Source organism: Python bivittatus, unplaced genomic scaffold, assembly GCF_059951505.1.
Source record: "Python bivittatus isolate LINGU-HERP-01145 unplaced genomic scaffold, Pbiv_v1 ctg000200_np1212, whole genome shotgun sequence".
Classification (NCBI taxonomy): Eukaryota; Metazoa; Chordata; class Lepidosauria; order Squamata; family Pythonidae; genus Python; species Python bivittatus.
The window spans coordinates 3,553,572-3,577,618 of record NW_028277040.1 but is presented as its reverse complement, the minus strand read 5'-3'; the positions used below and the strand labels follow the sequence as shown (position 1 = coordinate 3,577,618).

At 37.2% G+C, this 24,047-nt stretch overlaps 1 protein-coding gene and 1 long non-coding RNA gene across 2 annotated transcripts in view; one reads left to right on the top strand and one right to left on the bottom strand.

Moving 5' to 3' along the window:
- Positions 1 to 17,381, top strand: part of UNC80 (unc-80 subunit of NALCN channel complex) — a 153,788-nt gene extending 136,407 nt beyond the window's left edge. Inside the window, exons 63-66 of the mRNA XM_088135592.1 lie at positions 6,506 to 6,587; positions 6,823 to 6,934; positions 10,824 to 11,038; positions 16,808 to 17,381. Of these exons, the coding sequence (XP_087991718.1) occupies positions 6,506 to 6,587; positions 6,823 to 6,934; positions 10,824 to 11,038; positions 16,808 to 17,080 (682 nt within the window). The 3' untranslated portion in view covers positions 17,081 to 17,381. The remainder of the gene's footprint in view (positions 1 to 6,505; positions 6,588 to 6,822; positions 6,935 to 10,823; positions 11,039 to 16,807) is intronic.
- The window catches only part of LOC148216525 (uncharacterized), a 31,433-nt gene that overhangs the window by 5,422 nt on the left and 1,964 nt on the right, over positions 1 to 24,047 (bottom strand). Inside the window, exon 2 of the long non-coding RNA XR_015795176.1 lies at positions 14,863 to 15,004. This is a non-coding gene — a long non-coding RNA (uncharacterized LOC148216525). The remainder of the gene's footprint in view (positions 1 to 14,862; positions 15,005 to 24,047) is intronic.

Sequence of the window (24,047 nt, the reverse complement as noted above, 5' to 3'; positions counted from 1 at the left end):
GTAATAGGGTTCTCAAAATTTGGGAGTAAATCTGAAAAAAAAGCTTAAAAAAATAGTAACTTTGTGCAGGAGGTGATGATAATGATAATGATGAATTTATTTATTTGGTAACTGCCCTATAACTTCTGGGAAACCCTATAAATAGTATTGCAGTTACAGAAAACATCTTCTAAAGGCAACTTAATTCAAAATAAATTTGAACCAAATTTTCTATACAGTGGACAACATCCATAGGATTAATTACAATGGAAATTTTGTTACCATCAAGCAACATTAGACATTGTATAGGCGATTAATTAATAAAAAGTGCATAGTACCTATAAATCAGTAAAAAATTATTGTATTATTAAGTCAGTATCCTTAGGAATAGTATCCCCATTATATGGAGGTTCACCATTTACTAGCTTGCTTATTGAAATACTTACATTCCACTTTTTAATTTTTAAAATTTAATAAACAAATGCCCTGATGACAATTTAGGAACATTAACATTGAAATATTAAATGAAAAAGAGCAAAATATTACAAAATACATTAAAATTGTTCATATGAATTTGGATACGGTTAGCTGTGGAACGTTTTTCCTAGAGAAAAGATGTCTCTACCCCCCTCCAAACTCGTTTGAAAGTTGATAATGCTAGGAAAATAAGAAGGAAAATATAAAGGCACCATTATGATTCCATCGCTTGAAAAAGACACCTGGATGGAATGACTTATGTATAGAGCAGTATCTAAGAATGTATTCAACTGAGCATCCTTGTATTATTGTTAGTTATTCTTAGTATCACTTATTATACCATTATCTGATTAAATTCAATTTTTAAAAAAGAAAACAAAACAATGGCTTGCAAAGACCACCCAGGATTGAATCTGAATAAGTATCTGAATATATGATTCTACTATATAACACTAGCTTATAGGAGATTAAGAACAGTTGTGTGGAATTTCTCACAATTAGGTGCCTGGCTATGAAACTGCTCTCTTATAAATAATAACTTGTCTTCCTCAGAAACTGAAGCTGAGGAAAATGCCAAATGACAGTCATCTGGACTGTGTATTCATAAATATCATAAAGGGGAGTCTCCAGCCCGGTTAAGATGTTAACAGAGTGGAATAGGAGCTGTTTTCCACTATTCATACCATGCTTTCAAGTTCGGTTCTGGTGTAGAAAAAGGACCAAGCCATTTAGCCAGTCCAAGTATTTAATTCTTTACACTTCAAGTTCATTCAAGTTCAGATCATGACAATTAATCACCAGACATAACAATGTCAATGTGTGCACCAACTTTTTCCCACTCCCACCATCTGTGGAATTGCTGGCAGCATTGGAATGAGTAAGGTAGGGCAGATAATGCTAAAAATAACCATCAGTATTCAAATTCTTCCTGTATACCATATCAAACCCAATGCTCCCAGATGTTATCCATAGTTTTTTTTAAAATGTATATTTGAGTAGTAAGTCAGTCATATAATTCTTTTCACTGTGTTTCAAGCTGTTTCCATGCCTTGTTTCCATATGCTTACTTTTACATTCATTCTGTTGGGAATGTAGTATTTTCTAAGATTTCTCCATACAAGACTCATTCTTTATCTTCCTATAGTTCTATTTTCACTCTTACACTTCTTTTCTTCTATGTCTATGTTTTACCAAGATCCACTCCTGACAGTACCACGTAATGGTCAGTCTCACATTCAGAATCTATTTATTTATTCATTCATTCATTCATTCATTCATTCATTCATTCATTCATTCAATTTCAAGGCTGCCTGACTCCACAGTGACTCTGGGTGGCTTAGAATTAAAAAAATTGAAAGAAAACAACTTGTAACAAAGAAAAAGAATACAGCTGACCAGAAGACAGAACTAAAAACCAAAGGGATACAACCACCATCCTAACCCAAGGCCTGGGAGAACAATTTGCAGAACATTTAAAGGGTGGAGTAGTATGGATCTCCAGAGCGATATCATTCTACAGGACAGGAGCCATCACTGAATCTCTTATAAGACTTCTCTCCTTCACTAACTCTCTCACTCTTTTATCATAAATAAGCAAATTAATCATGTGTTTCAATTTACATTCATTCCTTTCTTATGTGTATGTATGTATAGACTTAACCACATATTCAAAACTGAATTTTTTTTAAGCAGTAAGCACGAAGCAATAACCATCCTAATTCATTTTTGCATCTTCAAATGGCTCGATCACTTTTTCTGTATTCTCTTCCTTGTTCCTATCCATCCATTTATGTCAATTCACTATAATTTGGAGCTCATTCATTCAGATTGTTGCACATTGTTCCCAAACTTATCCCTGGTTCTTCCATTATCACCATTAACTGGAGCACAATATATAACTATCAACTATCTATGGATTCCTATTTTCAAATACACCCATAATATCCTAGATGACACCAATTCATACTTTTTGATATAATATTTAACCCTTTCCTTTATAACTAAACCGACATCTTCACGTCATAGCATGTATCCATCAACTCCTCTCTACAAGATCAAAACACCTTTATTCAGATCTACTACATCTTTCCCGTTTCCCTCAATTTCACAGATCTGCAACAGATCAATTTTACTTTTTTTAGTTTCATTTTTGATTCATGTTCTTTGCTGTTTGTGCCTCTTACGTTCGAAGTCATAGTCTTGCATATGGCACGATAATCACCAGATGGTCCATAGATATTGACCACCAATGTTCACCTTGGCTTTGGTCAATCAAGGTTTTCACATAACACTTTTTAGTGTTTATACTCTTTCCAAAATAGCACTGACAATTCATATTGTCATTTCAAATCAGATCATAATACAACTCATAATGATGACAGTGGTAGCTGATGTTTCATTTTCCAAACATTAGTTCTGTTGTAATTGCTCTTAGAAATAGACCAATAATAAACTTTGTGTAGACTAGTAACTAATAGTAAAAGTTTTACTAGTAACTAATAGTAAAAGTTGGTACTGTAAGGGCCATTTCATTAAACTGAACAAGAGTAAAAATCATGTGGTAAAATTATGAAACAATCCTCAGTACCTGAATACTTTTATTTTTAGTTGAGTAATAAATGAAAACTTCTGTACATCTTGCTGACAATCAGGTAAAACAAAAGAATGCTCTGATGGCCTTGAAAGTCAGAAGGATCTGCTACCAAGGCAATGATCAGATAAATAAAACCTGAGCCCAGGCCAAGAAAGTAATTTGCGAAAACACCTCAGACAGCCCCCCCCCCCCCCAATTCTCATGAAGATAAAAGAGGGAGGAAAGGTGGCACATTCAGACTTGCAAGATTGATGTCAGCCATATCAAGTAGACTAGACCAAGAAACAGACAGCATGCAGATCTAAGGTATTTTATTATTAGTTTATTACTTTTATTATAACAGCTAAAGTATCCGAATCTTGCAAGTCTGAATGTGCTTACCTAATATCTGTGCATCAATTCAATTTTTCCCCACCGTGTATGCAGTATTGCTACTGTGCATTTTAATCACATGTATTATTTTCAGTAGTATAGGGTATTTTTAGCTGACTACTACTAGATAATTTTAAAATCTTGGAAGAGCATTCTTTAAGCTGATCTTTGCATGTTCTGATACATAATTGTCTTTCATAATAATCTGTTTTCAAGTTTTCACATTGCTATTTTGTAAGCTGAAGAATTATGGTCTCTGATGAATTTTGTTCTAAGTCACATTCAGCCCAGATTTCTCTTAGGCTTCATTAACACTTATTATTAATAGTGCCATCTGGAGAGGAGGTCTATCTTAAAGCAGGGAGAGATGGATTTAGAACTCCTCATCTGCCTTAGGTATTGAGTAACCACGGCATATTAATGGAATAGATATTGGCATATTGTTGCTAAATGGTGGCATTTTATATTCTTCCCATCTTCCTAAAGCAATAAATATACTAAAACATCTGATAATAGCAACCTGTTAGTTTTGTCTAACTCATAGTCCCACAGAAGGAGCAGGCTTTGTTTCGTCTCATGTCAGAAATGCAGGAACTAGAAAGGAGATAATTATTAATCTAAATTTTAAAATTTTTAAAAACTTTAATAAAAGTATAGATTTATATAATTCTTGCCCAATTCCAGGCCACGTTAATGGCAAAGATATTTCCGACCAGCAAGTCATTCTGTGTGCATGTTGGTCCCAAAGGGCACTGTAAAAGATGGATAGTTGTTTGAATAGCACCACATTCACAGTAAATATCCTTGTCCTCAAGAAGAAATCCCCATTTTTCCATTTGATCTTTAGTTCTACCCAGGCCAGTGCGCAGTCTATTTAAACATCTCCAAACCGTCCACTCCTCCTCCGAACCTCCAGGCAACTCCTCAAGCAGTTCTATTCAATCATAAAGATGTTTTGCTTGGGATTTCCATTTTTTTAGTTGTTCTGTTTGAGGTATGGTAACAATCTCAGCGCAATCTAACACACTCCTTGATTTCAATCTTTTTGTGGGAGGTAGTTGACCAAATAATAGGTGCGCCAGATTGTGTAACACCTTTCTATATTCCACGTCTTGTGCCACACTCCTAACACCTGGTGGGGCTATTCCCACCAAGATATACAGTTTATCAAGTGGAGTGGGGTGCAAACATCCAGTAACAATGCAACATGTATCACTAAGTGCCCTGTCCACATGTATAGAATGTGCAGACCGGCCCCAAACGGGGCAGACGTACTCTGCTGCCGAGTAATACAATGCAAGGGCAGCCATACGTAGTGTGATAGGGTGGGCATCCCAGATAGTTCCAGCCAACTTTCTGAGATTATTACAGGTAAAGCAACTTGAGTAAACTAGAGCATAAGCTACCATTCTCTGCATTCTTACTTGCATTACTTATTAAACTTTTACATTCCTAATAGGGGAAGATAGTTTATGAGTAACTAAAGAGGCCAAAAGCATAAAAATAATGCATACCAACATCAGAATTCATTGTGAAGAATGTTAAATTGTATACAGATTTAGTAATGGAATACAGGTAGTCCTCACTTAACCACCATTTGTTTAGTGACCGTTCAAAGTTACAATAGTGCTGAATAAAGGGACTTGCAACTGGCCCTTTCACTTACAACCATTGCAACACCCCTGCAGTCATGTGATCGCAATCCAGGGGTTGGCAATCATATACTTACGACGGTTGCAGTGTCCTGGGGTCACGTGATCACCATTTGCGACCCTCCCAGCCAGCTTCCAGCAAGCAAAATCAATGGGGAACCATGTGATTTGCTTAATGACCGCTGCAAAAAAGGTCGTAAAATCAGGCGCACCTCACTTAACCACCACCCCACTTAACCACAAATTTTCTGTTCTGTATTGTGGTCATTAAGTGAGGACTACCTGTATGCAAAAGTTTGAATGAAAACGTATCAGCATTTAGCCACTGAAAAGCAGCCTTCTACCTTACAACTAAGATAGGAATTGGTTGCCTTCCTAACATCATTGCTTTCCACTAAAATGCTGGCAGGAGAGCAAATAGATTGAGGAAGCTAGTTTTTAATGTGCATGAAGTTTAAAAATAATTGCTGCAGTAAAATATTCCTGCCTATTTAATTACAAAAGTATGCAGACTCCTTTGATAATTCGTTAAATCCATTTTTTAGAGAATCAAAATATGCCAATTGCTTTTTGGCCATAATTTGTGTTGGTATTGACCACAAATGCTCTAAATAGTTTACGGCCTGACTATTTAAGGGACCTCTTGTCCCACTGCAAATGTGTCTCGTTATCTAGACTGGCAGGACAATCCTGAGGCTTCCCTGAAGAAGCCCCACTGTCAGAGGCCTGTTTTTCCGGCACATGGGAGAGAATGCATTCCCTTTGGTTACCACTCTCTCAGTGTTTAGGAAATCAATGCTAGGCTTCTCATAATTAGGTATTGGCAGTATTTATTTTATTTTTATTTTTAATCTATATTTTTAACATTTTGGAATCTGTGTTAGCTGCTTTGAATCCTTACCAAAGATGAAAAGTGGGGTATAAATAACATGATAAATAAATCCCAATTACACTTTTTCTGAGATGTGCTTATCTAATATTAACTTGAAACTGCAAATATATGTTCACTGTGGTAACTTTTTCCATAAGTCTTGTGCCAATCCTGTGAGTTAAACCTTTGTCAACTGTGTTCATCATTCATTTTGTTCTGTACTGAACTCCAATTATTCAAAACTATGGGTTAACTATCAAATCTGATTGCAAAGAAAGTATGTTTCTATTTGATATTTAACATTTGCAATATACTTGTTCTCCCTTCATCTGTTATGTCAAAGAAGGCTAAAAACAGACTTTAGATAACGGGAGGATCCTCAGCGCCATTACTCTTCCTATACAACTTAAATGAATAGTCTCCCATAACCTTCAAAGATGGTACTGTATGATCTTTGAAGTGACTATGTCATTACTGTTTAGCAACATTTGCAAAGAAATGAATTATTTCTCTAGTCTGTGTTATTCTGTGGTCATGCTCATACTCTTGACACTTACACAGGGTAGCAAGTGTGCAAAGTGAACCTGGACACCACAATCTCCTCCTTCAGCAACCATTAGGGAGAAAAAGAGGTCTAAGACAGGTGAGTTCACAACAGGGTTGCAGTCCATTGAATGAAAGTCTATATAACTTGCTTAAGGGAATTTGTTGGATAAAAAAGAGATTTTACCTTAAAGAATCTCAGAGATCTCTGTGAAAAAAGGATTGTGATTTCTGATTTAGGGCATGACAGGAACAGATGGGAGGTAAATACTGATGTAAGTATTTCAGAACTTTGGAATTTCCATGTCTAATTCAATTGCATCCATGTTTTCTAGCTAAGGAGGCCTCTTTTATCACGCCAGAAAACCCAAACTGAGCCTCACAGCCGTCACGGAGCACGACTTTCAACAACACGTAGAAGCATACAGCCCAAAGCAAAACCAACTGGTGAGGAAATGTTTATGTAACTTAGTATTCTAAGTTTTAAAAAGTTAGTGTTTCCACATACTTTAATGTATCAATCAACCAATTGATTAATGGCTATGAAACATCTAAGCATGATTCTAATACTGATGTTTTCAGCAAAGCAAGAACATCATCAATATTTTGTAAAAGTCTAGGTCAAAAATCATAAATCCATTCTATCTTGAAAATACTTTACAGTAGCAAAGAAAGTCTTGTTTCGAGTTAACATATATCTAAGTTCAGAGCAAGTTATTATTCATGAATTGCCAGTAGACTTCCACACATCCATATTAAGCCTCTAGGAAAACCCATTTTCTGCAGGTAGTTCTCATGACAAAGGCACAAGCTTGACCCAACAAAAGTATGGGCTATTGATTATATCTCAAAGGCCGGAACATGCTCTGCTGTCTTCTTCCTGTGCGCAGCCCACCAGGAAGGCAACTTCTGCCCGTCATTTTCTTGTATCAAAAGTAGTGTTTTCTGACTTTGTCAGTTCAAGTGGTGCTGTCAGATTCACCTGCTGGGCTTTTTTTGTTTTCACAAAGTCACTGATGGAACAGTGAAACTATGAACCTACCTTAGTTTTGGAGTTGTTTTAACTAGGTGAAATTAACAAAAGGTCTGTCACTTCCCCCTTCTAGTCCAAGTGACTGGAAAAATAGTTAAAACTGTGGGTTTTTCCCCCTTTAACCTCTCCAGGAGAAGTAAAGAAACAGAAGAATCCACTAACTGGGGCTGTGGTAATCATGGTCCAGATAGAACGCTAGGCCAACTGCTATGACCAAAATGGAGTAAGGGGATGCAATATGAAGCTGGCATCATTTCTAGCTGGCTTATGCACAGGAGACAAACAGCTTTAAGGCTGCAGTGCAGAGAAGCCCCCAAAAAGGGATCTGTCTCAGATGTGCTATATACGTCTCCCCCTTCTATCATTTTTGCAAATGCAGTAAGCCTTTCTCCACATGAATTGTAAAATTCTCAGCATAATCAGCTTCGGCTACTGTTCTGCAGCCAATGGGAACAGTCTGGTTTCCTTTTCAAGGGAAGTCTTACCTCTTGGTGGCTTCCTGGGCTCATCATGTAGCAACTGCAGTGAAGCTTCTCTATTTCTCTATAGAAGTTTAAACCTTTGTGGACTTTTAGTGTCCCCTTATTTGTACAGGTTTAGATGTCTTTTTTCCTTAACTCCCCTAGCTCAGCATCCACCTGTAGGCTGCCACAATTACAGATAGTAAGAAAGTTGTTCAAATGCAGAATTGTCAGCACTGCCACCTTCACAAATCAGAAGAGCTCAGAATCCAACCAGTAGCCAACACCATAGCTAGAAAGCTTTTGAGCATTTTCTGAATGTTTATTTACATTTTATAGAGTTGACTTTCCCTCACGTTGCTTTCCCCCCTAACAACATCTTGGATTTTATAAATCACCATATAAATGTACAGACATACATGGGTGATGGGGAGCTAGCAATGTATTTTATTTTGTTTGGAGGAAAAGTATAATGGGTTATTATTTTGTTGTTTCTACTTTGACTGTTGGATGTTCAGGGGCAGGGCACACCCCTATGGGCCAGTTTAGTGAGAAAGAGCAAGCCCTTATTGGTTGGCAATGTTCTCTGAAAGCTGTAAACTCAAAATGGTTTAAGGATAGACATACATATACTTAGAGTATTTTAATGTTCAAATCTACAGTATGGAAGAAAATCTGGAAAATTACATTTGCTTAAAGTGTGTTGTGGAGGATTGCATCACAGAAAGCTGGGGGCCTGGAAGAGATCTCAGAATCTTTTCTATTATTTTATCTGCAAGTATGGCACCCATGACAAAGTGGCATATGCATAGAAATCCGATTTTAAACATGGTCTATTAAATGGACAAGCAAATGTCAGAGAGAACTTCTCTTAGATACATGAGCCCTGCAGGATCTCCTATCCTTAATCTCTCTTTTGGACTTTTACCTTTTCCTAATGGCCTATCTATAGCCTTACCTCTGCTGTTTTCTTCCACTCTTCCCTTAAATCTGACTTGGCTGTAGCCCATCTAACTCTTTGGGGCCTCTAAGCATACTCAATTTTAGAGAAAGCAATATGATGAAATCAAATTGTCACTGTATGTCCCTCCTTTTGTGACATACACAATCAAAAAATGTAATGCTGTAACAAAACATCAATTTCATAAAGGAAAACTGATGTGGCTAGAAGACAAATCTGAATACTTTTGAGCACATTGTATTCTGCTCTTAAGCCTATTTCCCCAAATAACTTCTAAATAAATTATTTTCAAATTAATTTCTCCAATTTTAGTTTTCTGAACTTGTCTCCAAATATGTCCTGTTCAGACTCAGAGATATCTACACATTAGTTGTTTGTCCATCACTGTAAATGAAGACCTCAGCATCATTAGTCATGTTAAAACTAAATGTGGCGTATCTGAAGATGGCTGATCAGGCCAATTTGGGCATAGAATGTCCTGGAACATGTTGGGCAAATATGTAGAAACTGCAGTTGTTGCACTGATGGCTCTAGACTTGTGCAGCTCGCGCTTATGTTGTGCTTCCACAGTGCACCTTACTTCGTAAGCTTGACAGCCTTACGGATGGGGCCAGGCCAGGTAGCGCAATTTTGTGCCAGCATTTCCCAGGTGGTTGCATCTGTCAAGTGACTTCAGGGAGGCCTTTAAAGTATCTTTATAACATTTCTTCTGCCCTCCATGTGAGCGTTTTCCAGCAGAGAGTTCCCAAAAAAGGAGCTGCTTGGGTATGCGCTTGTCCTGCATACAGATGACGGGACCTACTCACTGGGCCTGTGCTCTCATCAGCAATGTGTGGATTGATTGTAGAATTGCTCTAGAGAGAACTTCAGTGTCTGGTACTTTATCTAGCTATCTGATGCCTAATATTCTGCGAAGACAAGTCATGTGGAAATGGTTGAGCTGTCTTGCATGCCTTTGATACACAGTCCATGTTTCACAGGCATACAGAAGGGGTAGTGAGTACCACGGCTCTGTAAACCTTCAATTTTGTTGCTGGACTGATTCCTCGACGTTACTACACAGTGGAGCACAGACCACCGAAAGCAGAACTTGCCTTTGCTATTCTGCAGTTATCTTCTGTATCAATGGTCACTACTTGGGAGAGAGTGCTGACAGGATACTTGAACTGGTCCACTGCCTGTAGTTTCTGCCTTTTGATTGTGATTTGGGGTTCTGTGTATGGTGCATGAGGAGCAGGCTGGTTCATGACTTCGGTCTTTTTAATATTGATGGTGAGTCCAAAGTTGTCACAAGCCGTAGAGAATTTGTCCATACTGACTTGCATCTCTGGCTCTGAGCCAGCATTCAGGGTGCAGTCATTGGCAAAGAGGAAGTCTCTCAGAACACGTTCCTTCACTTTATTTCTTTGTATTTTAAATAAATTATGTTCATAGATTGCATTCTTGTCATAAATATTTCTGTAATGGTTTTAAAGATAGACGTATTCATGCATAAATAAATATAATAGGAAACATAGCAGCAGCAGATAGTGGCAGTGCTGTATGTAGTACTGCACCCTAACTTTCCAGACCGCTGGTTTTGAGCAACTATGGAGGAAAGATACAGAGACTTGTTGCTATGTACAGGGGTGGTCCTTAAAGTTCTGGTGAAGTCCCCAAGCCCTAAATATGTCAATCTCTGCTCTAGATGTACATATCTGTTTTAAGGAAGTTCCTGATATCAGTTTCAATTTGGGGAGGGAGGTTTGATATAAATTTTTTTAGGCAGTAGTTTCAGGAGCTCCATTTCAGGATTAGCAACTATTTTTGTTAATATAATGATGACACATATTCAGATTCTTTTTTGATCCTTGTGTATCCATTGCTGCTTATTACTTGCAGTGGATCAAAAACGATCTGTAACCTTCACTGAAGCTCAGTCAGAGGCATCAACTTCAAAATCTGATCCCACACCTATTACAGCCCAGCAGCAACAATGCAGCAAAAGGAACAGCCCTGCAGAAGGTAGCAAGCAGGAAGTTACCAATAAATCTGTTGTGACATCATCACCGACTATTATTGTGGCAGATCTCCACAGTCAAGTCTCTTCCCACCAGGTAATTTAATACAGCAGAAAACATGCTTGCTACTTTCTATGGAACATGCCAGATAATGTTTGCAACTACAGTGTGCATTATTCTTTGAAAGTTAGCCATTTGTTTTCTCATATTAAGCACAATGTATCTTTCTAAACTCTTATTCTAGTTGTAGATAACTAGATGCCATCTGGATGTTCTATCTTATGGCTCCCACAATTCCATGGCATTAGTAACCTTTATGGAGACTAATGGGAATTGATTAGTCATCTGGGGACTCTGATGGCAGTCTAGAGTCTCTATTCCACAGATAACTGGATGTGAGGCCTTATTTGTTAACTGGGTACTAGGGACAAATTGGGAGTGCTGCTGCTGTATTGACTTCCCTGCTGTTCAGTGGTAGCAGTTACTCAACCTCATTTCTTGATTGGCAGTGGAACTCCCCAGGCTTATAGTGTTGGGGGATTTTAACATGTTTTTATTGGGGCTATTTATCAGAGATGGCCTGGAAGTTCATTGCCACCATGACAATCATGAACCTGTACCAGATCATCCAGGGCCCAACTCATGCAGGAGGCCATATGCTAGATCTCGTTTTTGACTCACGGCAGATGTAATGTGAGCTGAGGTTTGGAGACATTGCAATCTGCCCATCATGGTCAGATCACTCTCTGCTGTAGAGTTGTCCAGTAGTGTTATCAAACTCTGCAGGGAGGATGGACCTATTCAATCAATCCACTCCGAATAGGATATCTAATAGAACTACTTGGCTTCCAGAGGCACTTGGGACATTGCTTGAGGCTGTGATGAGAGTTCTGCAGAGATGTTATTTGCCTGCTGGAATAGGGAGGCAACAAAAGCTTTGGACAGAATTGTGCCTGAGCAGCCTCTCCTAGTTTACAATTCAGAGGAACTCTGGGCGATGAAGTAAATCAGGAGACACCTAGAGGATCACTGATGGAAGACAAAGAGTGAATCAGGCTGAAAATGAATAAAAGCTCATGTTCTAGCCTATAGCATGGCAATAATATGACTCCTCATGGAGTGGGGGCTCTCCTCACAGTCATATATGCCTTTATCACTTCTCACATGGATTATTGCAACATGCTGTTCATGGGCTGCCCTTGAAGAGTGTTCAGAAGCTACAGCTGGTTCAGAATACAGTGATTCAAATAGTCATGGATGCATCTTGATTCATCCATATAACAGCACTACTTTGAGAATTACACTGGTTGCCATTTGTTTTCTGTGTACAATTCAAGGTGTTGGTTATCACCTTTAAAACTTTATATGGCAGAGAACTAGCTAGCTCTGGGACCCCATACTCCCAACTATATTTCCCAATTATAAAGGATTTGATAGAGCAGGCTCCTTCTGTGTCTTTTCTCAGGGAATATAATCAACAGGGATCACAGAAGTGAGTCTTTTTCAGTTACTGCCCTCATTCTGTACAGCAGAATTCCCCCAGGAATCTGGAATGGCCCCTACCTTATTGTTTTAGGAAGGCCATTAAAACCTAATTGTTCCAGCAGACCTTGGGTGTTGGGATGCATTGTTACTCTCCCTGGCACTGTGTTTGGTTGTTACTGTTATAATTTTGTACTTTTTAAAACCTGATTGATGGATGTTGGATATGTATGCTGCTCAAAGCCTTCCACGACTGGAGCAGCCTATAAGCATAGTAAATAGATTCCATCCATCCATCCATCCATCCATCCATCCATCCATCCATCCATCCATCCAAGTATCTGTAGGGCACTAGGATGACTCCTCCTGCCTTATTCCATCTGCAAGTGTCTTTGAACATTCCACTACGCATGATACTTTACAGAACAGGTCCCTTTCCCAAAAAGCATCAAACTAAAGTTTTAAGCAAAGAAAACAACTAAAGAAGGGATGGGAAGTAGTAAGGATTAACTAGGAAGAAATAGATACCACATGTGATCTTAGATATGGCCCAGTTGCAGTAGGATATGGATATATATTGAGTATTAGTTCCCAGATCTAATGTATGGGACGAAAAAAGAATACATTATGTGTTCTTAGAAAAGGAAGTGAAGTTAAAACAAATATAATAGTTGTTTAGCAATTTAAGGTTATTCAGCAAGTTTTCCTGGAAAGTATAGAAAGAAAATGTCATTTTACTAATTTGAGGGCATTTTACTAATACCCTAATCTGAGTGTTGTTTTGGTGTGGATATAATAAACTTAGAATGTAATTTGGTGTTTATGCGTACCAAGCAGATGTATGAAAACATACTTTCTCTATCTCCAACCCATATTTACATGACATAACATTATCATACTACACATTTCCTTGCTTTCAAACTCAAATAGGATTATTTTATATTGTATGCTGAATTGACTGACTGACTGACTAAATGACTGATTATGAATTTTCTGAATGATTGATTATATTTATAGCTCACCTTTTCTCCAGGAGCTCAAGGCAGTATACATGGCTCCATCTTATCGCAACAGCCCTGTGAGGTAGGTTACTGTGGACTGGGGATTTGAATCTGTGTCTCCCTGTACAGTTACTTTAAAAAATTGCATAAGCACGAGAAAAGTGTATAAAGCCAATATAATTTAATTTTAGGTAATGAAACACATTTTTGGCTCTTAAGCATGACTCTCCAGCATTAATTAGAAAACCTACACCTCCACTCTACTATTTATGTTATTTTCTCCTATGGGGCAAGATAAATAAATGGCTATTCTTTTTGTTTTTTATCAGAACAGGTTGGAATTTGCAGAACTATTAAAACATTTGTAAAGAAGCTTGCTAAATGTTATATAAAGTGATGAAAAGGCTTTTTGAACTACAGGTCTTTAAAATCTGTTTCTTAAAGTGACTATAACTTTTGTTTTTTACCATAGGCTTATTGGAAGGCTAGATCACTATTAAGGGATAAAGTATGTCAGATTTAATCACAATTGGAGCAGAGTTAAATTATGCACCTTTAAATTCTGATCTTATTAAAAATACCCTATTTATCACATTCTGTAAAATATTACATTCTGCTTTAGAGGTAATTACATTTGTGGCAAAAATTGTTTTTATAGTGAGAAATATCTGTGACAAATTTTGGGCAGATAGGGTTTTATGCAAAAGGAAGAGATGGTGGTAACAACGGAGTGGTAAAGGGCAGGAGAAAGCATATTTTTAAGCCAGTCAGGGAAACAAGAGAAGCTAATTTTAATAATGGGAAATGGGAAATAACAATGTGAGCTAGTGTTTAAAGGAAGGATTCTCTTCCAAATAGTTTCCACCCCATTCCTGAAGCAGCTTTGGTAGTCTGATGATGAGTTGAGGAGTCATTATATCCAGCATTCCCTCCCCTTCCTTTTATCCCACCAGAACAGCAAGTGCCAAAAAGAAGCCTTTTAAACTTCCAATCTTCTTGTCAGAGGGGAGTGCCATGGAGGATTTTGAATTGAGTATAGGGCAAGTTAGACATCTCTGGCCTGAGTGAATTTAAATATATCCCAAAAGACCACATTGTTCTCTGGCTTCAAGACTCATGCCAAGTTAGAGTACAGCTCTCAATACTGTAAAGGACATGTGTGACAGCACCTGCATGTTTTAAACATTTGTGTTTGTTTGTTCTATATTAATAACCATGTTAACTAATTACACAGCATCTAGCTTCCATACAATGCATAGCCCTTTTCCATTGTTGATAACATGACTTTCTACCCTTTTTCCTATAAAGAGTTCTTCCTATTATATTTAACACTATTATTGCAGAAAAGGAGAGCCTATTTTCTTTTAAATAGATATGCAATGTCCATGTTTCATTACTATAATTTTAGGATAATGTAGATATCAGATGTGTGCAAACCTGGTTTGGAACATGGGAGAGACGGTTGTGGTGTTCCAGTGCCAGACCATGTCTGGAACCCTGTGAATCACTTCCTGTTCCAGAGGATCCACTTTCAGAAAATAAAAAATCACTCACACAAAGAATGGAGGTTCAGCAGGATCTAAAAGAAAAACAGAAGATTCCAGGGAATGCCACATTTTCTGACTAGAACACAGGGTTTTGCACACAACTAATTATTATACTTTAATCACAATCAGCCCATGTTTTTCTTTTGTCTGGAATGGCAATAACCAATAGCAATAATTCTGCATACAAAGAAAAATGCAAAGTACAAATCTCTAAAAATGTACCTGTTCTATAGTGGTTCATTCTCATAGGGTCTGTGGGGGGTGGGTGGGGTGGTGGTGGAAAAGGAAGGAGAGAGACTTCAACATCAACTGTGATGCTTATCACCCTTCTCCTGTTTCCTTCTTGCAAGATTTGAGTTGGAAGCAAGCAGGTTAAAGGAAGGAAAATGTGGCTCTGATGTCTAAAAAGTTACAATGTTGTCTTAATGCTCTGTAGAATTATTGTAATGAACTTGGTACATTATATATGTATCTTTGGTACATTGGATTATTAATTTAACCCAAACAATTTCAGTTAAATTGATTTCTGTAAGACTTAGAACAGCTTTTCTCAAATTGTAAACTGGGACCCACTCCACTGCATCCTTTCGAATAGGCACCAGCAGCACCTGATATGGGAATTGGAGTTCGTTAGACAGCAAGCTTGTAGCATTCAGGGTGGAGGGAAGAAAAATGAGGAAATATGACAGGCAGACCAAGTAGCAGGCAGAGTTACTGAAAGAAGTTACAGTTCTTTGCTTTTTTTTTCAGAACTGTATTTTTAAACTATTTTGAGTAGATTTCACTTTGAAGACAATATAATAATGCAGATCAGAACCAATTTGTTACAAATAAAGTGGCTAAGTTCTTACTGGCTGCTATCTCAATCAGAAGGAAAATACTGGTTTTGTTCTAATACTATTGATATCCTATTACCAGTTCTGTTATTCTCCAGTTCTCTCTCTCTCTTTTAGGCTTTTATTCTTCTTTAATCTTTACTTGTGTTATATTTTCATTGTATTTTATTCTCTTTTAATTGCTTTTTTTTTAATTGCTGGCAGTTGACCATATTTTATTAATAATTTTATAATAAATATAATCACATTTTCAATAAAGAAAGTAAAGTAAAGTAGGTACTGTAAATGCAGAAAGTATAAGGGAGGATAATTAGGGGAGTTAGAACTGGTTAAGCCCTGCAAAAGGAAAAAGACAGGAGATAAGATAGTTTAAAGGGCGAATGAAAGCTTAGAGGCTCTGGATCAGCTAGTACCTTCTGAACTGGGAAGGAAGGTCATGATGCAGCTAAGTTCCAGGACTCTACTCATCTCTGGTGGCTAGACCTATCCTACCTGGTAAAGGTGGAGGACAAGCAAAGACCTCAGCAGTGCACCATAGTGTTCCAACAGTATTTGACCATCCAATACAATAGATGTAAGGATTGGTGTTGCACTGCCTGTTAGTCTCCTTCTCCCATTTCAGATAAATTCCAGTGATGACTATTGCTACTACTGCTTCCTCTCATCATTCTTCCTACCCTCAAGTGCAGTTCAACAATGCTTGAATTTAACTTGAGGAAAGGTGGACGCTGGAATTCCTTATTACTAGGAATATTCCCTATTACTAGGAAGTTACTATGGCAAAGTTTTTAACAATTTCCAGAAAGGAATGTGCTATGCATAGAAAAAAGATAGCCTCTAATTACAACAAAGTCCATCTCTGTCTGCCACTCTATTGTGACTGGCTTTGCCCCATGGTACCACTATCTCAAGGGAACTCTTGGAGAATTCCAGATATATAGGATAACATTTCAATGTGGTAAAATACTATGGATCTATATTAACTTCTATTCATTGCAGGTTGAGATAGTTGCTGCTGGAAAGGATAAGCAAAAGGAGGATGATTCAGAGCAAAAGCAAGCACCTGCTCATAGTACTTCCCCAACCACACAGCTTTCTGACACTGAGGACTTTGCAGGCCTAGAAACAACCAGCTTGCTGCAGCATGAAGATACTGTGCTTCACATAAGTGAAGACAATGGGATGGAGAATCCCCTTCTTTCCAGCCAGTTCAACTTCACACATGTTGAGATGGGGCAAACTGATGTTGGCCTGGATGAGTCACATGTTTGATTTGAGAGAAACTGCAGTACAGTAGAGGAAGCAAAGACTTTCCTCTAATCTTCATAGCTCTCTATAAGTAATTGAAAGAGCACTTTATAAACAATGAGAGATATCTCATATCCTGTTTGGTAAAGGCGGGTCAATATATTTCATAAACTTAGCTATGCCTTTGGAAGATCTAGTTGGACTCAGGACACACTGTAATATTGAAGAATAACTTGGAATGTTCTTAGACAAAACTTAATCATGACATATGAATCTTTTGCTTCTTAGCCTCTCCAATATATTAAACATGACACAAAGAAAATGAGAATGATCTTTTAGAAGGCAGGCCACCTTAATATAGTACCTTAAAGTTTATTTTTGTAATCTCAGAAAGGAGACACAGTTACGCAGAGTATATTTATCACAAACATCATTAGTAGCAGGTATGCTACAGGAAGATGTCATGACTATGTTTCAATCAGTATAGGACACAAAAATGCTTATTTCCACACCTATATAAGTCTGCAGGTGTTTGTGAATCTGTGAAAAAAAATAACATTTATGCATTATACCTCTATTTGAAGTGTGTAACTGATGGATGATTTGCAATCTAAATGAAATATGAATGTAATCATTAATGTTCAAGTAGATAATAACCTTTTTATTCTGATATCATGTTGCTATAAATTAATAATTTAATTTAGTTCATGTTTAAAGGGTTCTAAATTGGATGTAGTGTCAGCCATATATATAGCCTATTATAAGAAGCAAAAATTATATATATTTCATAATTAGCTGGGAGTGGTTTTTTGAAGCTATGCAGCAAAAAGATTTGGCAAAATTGAAGTGTGGTACTGTTCTCATTAATAAATTCTCCCATCACTTTAAACCACTCCAACCTCTACATGCTGGGGCGTGCTGCTTTCATTGTTGTTCTTGTTCAAGATAATATAACTGTACACCACTTTTTAAATGTTGCTAAACCTATACTTTGATTTACTTCTATGATGGGTTTCTCATTGGTTTTAGGGAGAATAAGGAATGATACTGTTCAGAAAACATACTCCTTTTTGTAAATTCATATCCTTATACTTAGTGAATGGTTGTATATAAAGTCTTAGTGAATAAGGGTATGATGGTAGTAAAAAAACCTTTTATGTTTAAATGCATTATGCAAATTGATATATTTTTTTAAGAGGTTTAATGCACTCTTCCCTAACTTGGGGCCATCTAAAGATATTGGGACAACTCCCAGAATTTCCCAGTCCACAAAATATCACTAATATTTTACATAAATGCTTTTCAGTAACAACTTTCTACTTAAAGAAAATAAGCATTTATTACTGTGTGTGCATTTATACATATGTTGATGTAGCTGCACAGAACCCATGTTGAAAACTTCTAGAGTTGTGGGAGAGGTTTTTTAGAGAGGGTGTGCAGTTTCTACCATGCATGCTCCTAGATGTGATTCTTTGTTTTGTCCTCTTTGAAATGAGACTGGAAGCCCTTCCTTCTGACTTTGAAAACAGATAAAGAGACATACGGATTGATGGAATGAAGTAGTTTGACCCATGTAAAGACCAAAACTCTACATGCATTGGACATGCAGAGACAACGTCTGACGTCATTGATGGAGTTGGGTAGAATGTAGGCAATACTATAGATTGATTAACATGAAATTCTGAAACAGTTTTTGAGAAAGTTATATCAGGTCTTTATACAACTTTGTCTATGTGAAATGTGAAAAAAGAAAGGCTAGCTCTAAGAACAGAGTTGAGAATCTAAACTTAACAGTCATTTTAGCACAAGGTGCTAGAAAACAGAAGAATGGTAACATGAAATATGAAAGGCAGAAATATGTACCCAGGAAAAAAAATCCAGTTCATGTAAACTAAATGAAAGGAGAATCTATTGTAACATATAGTGAAATAGTGAAGGTTTGCAAATTATTTTTAGTGTATGCATCAACCCAGGTGAGAAGGAATCAGTGAAACAAACCATGCTATTAACTGAAGTGACCTTAAGGGGGAATGGTAAACTCAACCTTGCATTTGAGTATAGCAATCCAGTTGCTGAGGTAAGTATAAGTGAATGCCTCTGGAAATTCAAAGGAGGTTTGAAAACCAGGACTGTCTTTGCTATCAGAAGTTAATCAAGATGCCTGCTGAGTCTACCTGAGACAGGTTGTAAGCCCTAGTTGTTAAAGGAGTGGGGAAGAAGACACGAAGAAGTGGTTTGATCCAATGTAAGAGAAAGGCAACCCCCCTCAAATGATCCAAAGCCAAGGCCCATGCTAGGAAGTTTGCATTCCAATTCTGGCAGAGGGAGAGACTGCTGTTGTGGCTACTATATCTCTGAGCAATGATTAGTGAAATGTGCAACTGATACCAGGCATCAGTTATTAGCATGGTGATATGCATAATGCTGTGTTATGTCGGCAGAACATGTCTGCACAAGTAGAGCCCTGTAAGTTGCCAATGATTACAAGATAGATGTGCACATCCTAAAATAGAAATGAACCACTATGATTGTCATGCACTTGATGAAAACCCTTGGAGCAATGCGAAAACTGAGAGGTGGTGCTCAATATCCGTCAATAATGATGCAAATGTATCTTAGTACTGTAGTTTGATAGAAATATGGAAATACACGTTCTGAAGACCAGTCAGGTCAAATGAAAACCCGCAATTAAGCTGAGAAAGATGTTGAATAAGAAGACCAAGTGAACATTTCAACTGAGGTCTCAAAAATCCAAGTGGCCTTTTTTTACCATCTTATTTCTCTACCAGGAATACCTAGAAGAAAAACTCTAGTGAACAGAGGACCAGTTTCTATTATTTCTTCCGGAGCTCCATGATTTCCACGTGGAGTGCAGGAGAAAAAGCTGAGCAAGATTCTTCATATCTTCTAGCAATGGTGAGAACATATGAATCAGACGGAATGGTTCCTCAAACTAGGTTCTGAATTGTTAAATTGATGGATTGGGCTAACAGAAGACATCATATCCGATACTCATTTTCTCCCACTTCTTGGACACAGACGGCATAGGAATTGGGCATTGCCATCTGCCTTTCATAAGACTGAAGACTATGAAAGTGTTTCAGTAACACTGAAATTGGAACACAGATGAAAATCAGTTGAAAAACTGGTTTATTGACAGATGTCTTAGCTTAATGTACTTCCAATTCTAATGAGTCTGTTAAGCAAAGTTCTTGTATGAGCAAATGTCTTTTGATGGGAAAGATGTGATCAGACAAAAAATGGGACACTTGCAAGGTTTAGTAATTACTCTGGTCCAAGAGTGGAGATAAGGAATCCTCAGGAACTGAAAGTGACATTAGAGAATATAGAGAGGCAAAGAGAGAGATTCCCAAACTACTGGTATATAGGCCAGAAGTGGGGCTGGGGCTTTGGCAGAGTCAGCCAAGGTCAGCCAGAGCTCCTTGAAGTGGACAGTGCTTCAGGAGATTTTCAACTCTCAGTGTTGAAGGAGAGAATGGAGATTAAGAGATTATGCGGGAGAACATGAGATCATGCTCAACATCATGATAGAAAAGATGAGAGTAAAATACTGTGAATCACTATATTAAAGCAGAGTGGATAATGTATCATAATTCATAGACACCATGCCTAAAAACAAAAGTTATCGATCCCATGATGGGAAGCACAAACATCCAAAGCAGTCTTCATGTCAATGCTCTTGGTACATGGATCACAATCAATAGGAGTCCTGTGAGCTTTTGGAGGCAAGCAATACAGTACAATGTCCTCAGTATCAAGGAGGACAGTACTGTACTAAGAGAGGGTAAACTCAGTTGATCTGTAAATCACTGAGAAGCAGACCTAATATCTTTTTCTGAAATGGAAATATGTAGGCAATCTTCCATGGTAGGAACTGGGGGTTTTACTGCAAGTTTTAGTCCAGACTGGAGGAGTATTTGCCTGAGCTACCAGAATTATGAAGCAAACTTGTTCAGTCTCAAATGCATGGCTTGAGGAAGGCTTTGATGGTGAGGTAGAAAAGTGGGACTTCTTTTTCCTAGGAATCTTGTCACCCTGTGATGGTTTAGAGGAGTGTTTTGACTTTTTCTGAAATTGAGGGAAAAACTATTGATTATCTGAGTCGGAGGATGTTCCAAAAGTAACAGGGGCTGGGCCTTAGAAATAGCCATTGCTAGTACTGAACCTAAATTGAGAGTTTTACCCTGAAGCGCTGGTGTGAATGTAGCCAGAGCTCCCTCTCAAAGTTGTATTCAAAGGTGGAAAAAAAAGGTGGTCTGTCTTGGCTTCTAGAACATTTTTGACAATGGGAGTGCCTCTGCTAAATTCTGTTCCAGAAGCAAGCTAAACAAAGAGGATGTGTGTCAGTCTTTGGCAGCACATTTAACAAGCTAAGAATGTGTAGTGCCTCAGATTTGACTCAGAACACACAGAAGCATGAATACATTGGAGCATGAATATAGTAGCTGTCTATGATTCATTAAAGCAGCTGCATGTTTTTTGCGGAAACAGCTACATGGCTGCCTTAACAGACAGATGCCATATTTACATTCTCACATATTCTGAAACACCTCTTCTATACTGAATCTGAAACTCCACATAGCCTTAGTGTTTTCTAAATAGTGCTCTGGATACCACAGGCTTTCTTGCCAGACGAAAGAATGAAACATGTCATGTTCCAGTAGAATGGGCTTTTTTCCTGCCTTTTCAAATAATTGATTTCCACTAAGAAAAATGGGAATATACTACATTAAAGGAAACTTGTACAAATGAAAACTGAAGAGATGGATCCTGATTCTACTATTAACACAGTCAAAAGGAAATGGACAGGGGCTATACTGTACTGAGGAGCAAGCATACTAAAAGGCTTTTCACTAAAACATCCTCCAAAGCTCTAGAAATGTCTCTTCTGGATTCTGCACAAGGTACATCTCATATATGTATGAATGCACAAAACACAAATAAGACATATCAAAGCCCTGAAACCCAATTACATTTTAGGAACAAAAATGACTGTTAATCTCTTCATCTTTAGTTATTACATTTCATCTTTCGTATGACCCAGAGTAAAGTACTGAATCCATTTTAGCAAGCCATAATAAAACCTCAAAATATGCCTATTGTGATTTTGTTTCAGTTGCAATTTGAAATTACACCTGTGATTTTTTTTTTTAAATCAGCCTGGCAGTCTAAAATAACTATGACTGCTTAAGCAATTTACTGTGATTCTGTGTTTTTCTTGTGTATTATTTTCATATTAGTTGCACTGTACTAACTAAAGGCACATAGAATTGTACTCTAACAAGTATTGCTTTCTTCCAGTATACTGATAAGTGACAAGTATGTATCTGCTGTGAAGAAACTTAATTTTGCTTACCTAGTGTTAGAGGCCTTATGTGGGAATAGTGTTGTTTTTTAAAAATGTCTGTGTTGTTTTAGATTTTTACGTTAGCATATTATTGGTATTATTAAAATTATATGATGTCCCTTTCTAAAAGACCTGCGATACCAAGTTATGAAATTACAGCCATACTTCCAAGTTTCCTGTAAGTTCCTCCTTCAACATGTGCCTCCCAATATTTTTTTCAAGCAGTGCCCAATCCTTGTCCAGTTTTATAGAAGGGGAACATTATTCTATTGCTAATCTATAATATGATCACAGCATATATATGTGTGTCTTTCTTAATGTGACCATAGCTGTGCTGAACGTTGCAGTATTCATGTTTATATGTACATGTATAGGAATGCCATCAGATGTATTTTTGAAGAATGCTGCTGCAAGATTTTCAAGAATTCTCAAAACTTGATTTGATTTTAATTTCTGTAGAATTTTAATTATTTTTGAAAGGAAGAATTGGCATTCAAAAGTATAATTACTTTGTGTCTTCAGAAACAAACTCTCTCTAAATTTCCAAAACAGGGCTTTCTCCGCAAAGATTTCAATGTAGTGAATACTTCCATTGCCAAAGAAATATTGTATTTCAAAATATTTATCAACGGAAAATTACCTGTACAAAATGTTTCAATTATTTATAGCAGCAGCAAATATGGTTAATAAATGATCTCAGGATAATCAGAGGAATGTTATCTTCTCATTGATATATGCTACATTTAAGAAGTGAAAGAAGGGCTATTTTGCCATGCTAACTATTGAAAGAATATCTGAAATTGAGAGGGTTTTATGAAAATGTTTGTATGACTCTTGAAGTCAATCTGTACCCATTAAAACTAATTTTTAATAAAAAAAATGGAAATGAAACCCCAATTAAAAGTTAAAACTATGTTTAAAACTATGGGATCAAAGGATATAGAAATAAAATGTTATAGATCTGTAATGCGCACCAGATGACCAAAGATGAAGAGTAAAATATAGAAATGTCTGAATTATGTTTATGAAAGAGATTATAATAGTTTCATGTTTGAATATGCATAAATAAATTGTCTACAAATACATCATTATGCCTGAAGGTATTTATGTTCTTAAGATGATGGTGATAATTTTAAGAGAATGAATGTTTACTATTTTACTTACAAATAGTTCTAGTATCATATATGGTCAACCTATATAACCTATCGAGGAGAACTCAGGCATTAAAGGGACTTTCTTTTTTTAGCAGTCATTCTGCCATATTCTGTTTGCAAGTTGACTGTGCAAAATTTCACAAATTTCTAACAAACTAAACAATCTGATAACTAGTAGCCATTGCCTACCAAATATTTCTTTATTCTTATACTCTATCGCACATTTTGTCATCTAAAACTCAAAACCAGGTTAACTTACCTTAGTCTAGAATATTAAATGACAGTCCTCACCTGGGTTGATGGAGTCATCGATTTTATCAGTTACACTGACTACCAGGAGGCATCACATTATCAGTTTCATCCTTATTGGACTCCTCAGATGTGGGTAGCCCAATATTATTCTGTGGGGTTCAAGCTCTCTACAGGTACCAAGAATTGGACCCACGGACCTTTGCACTTAAAATAACTT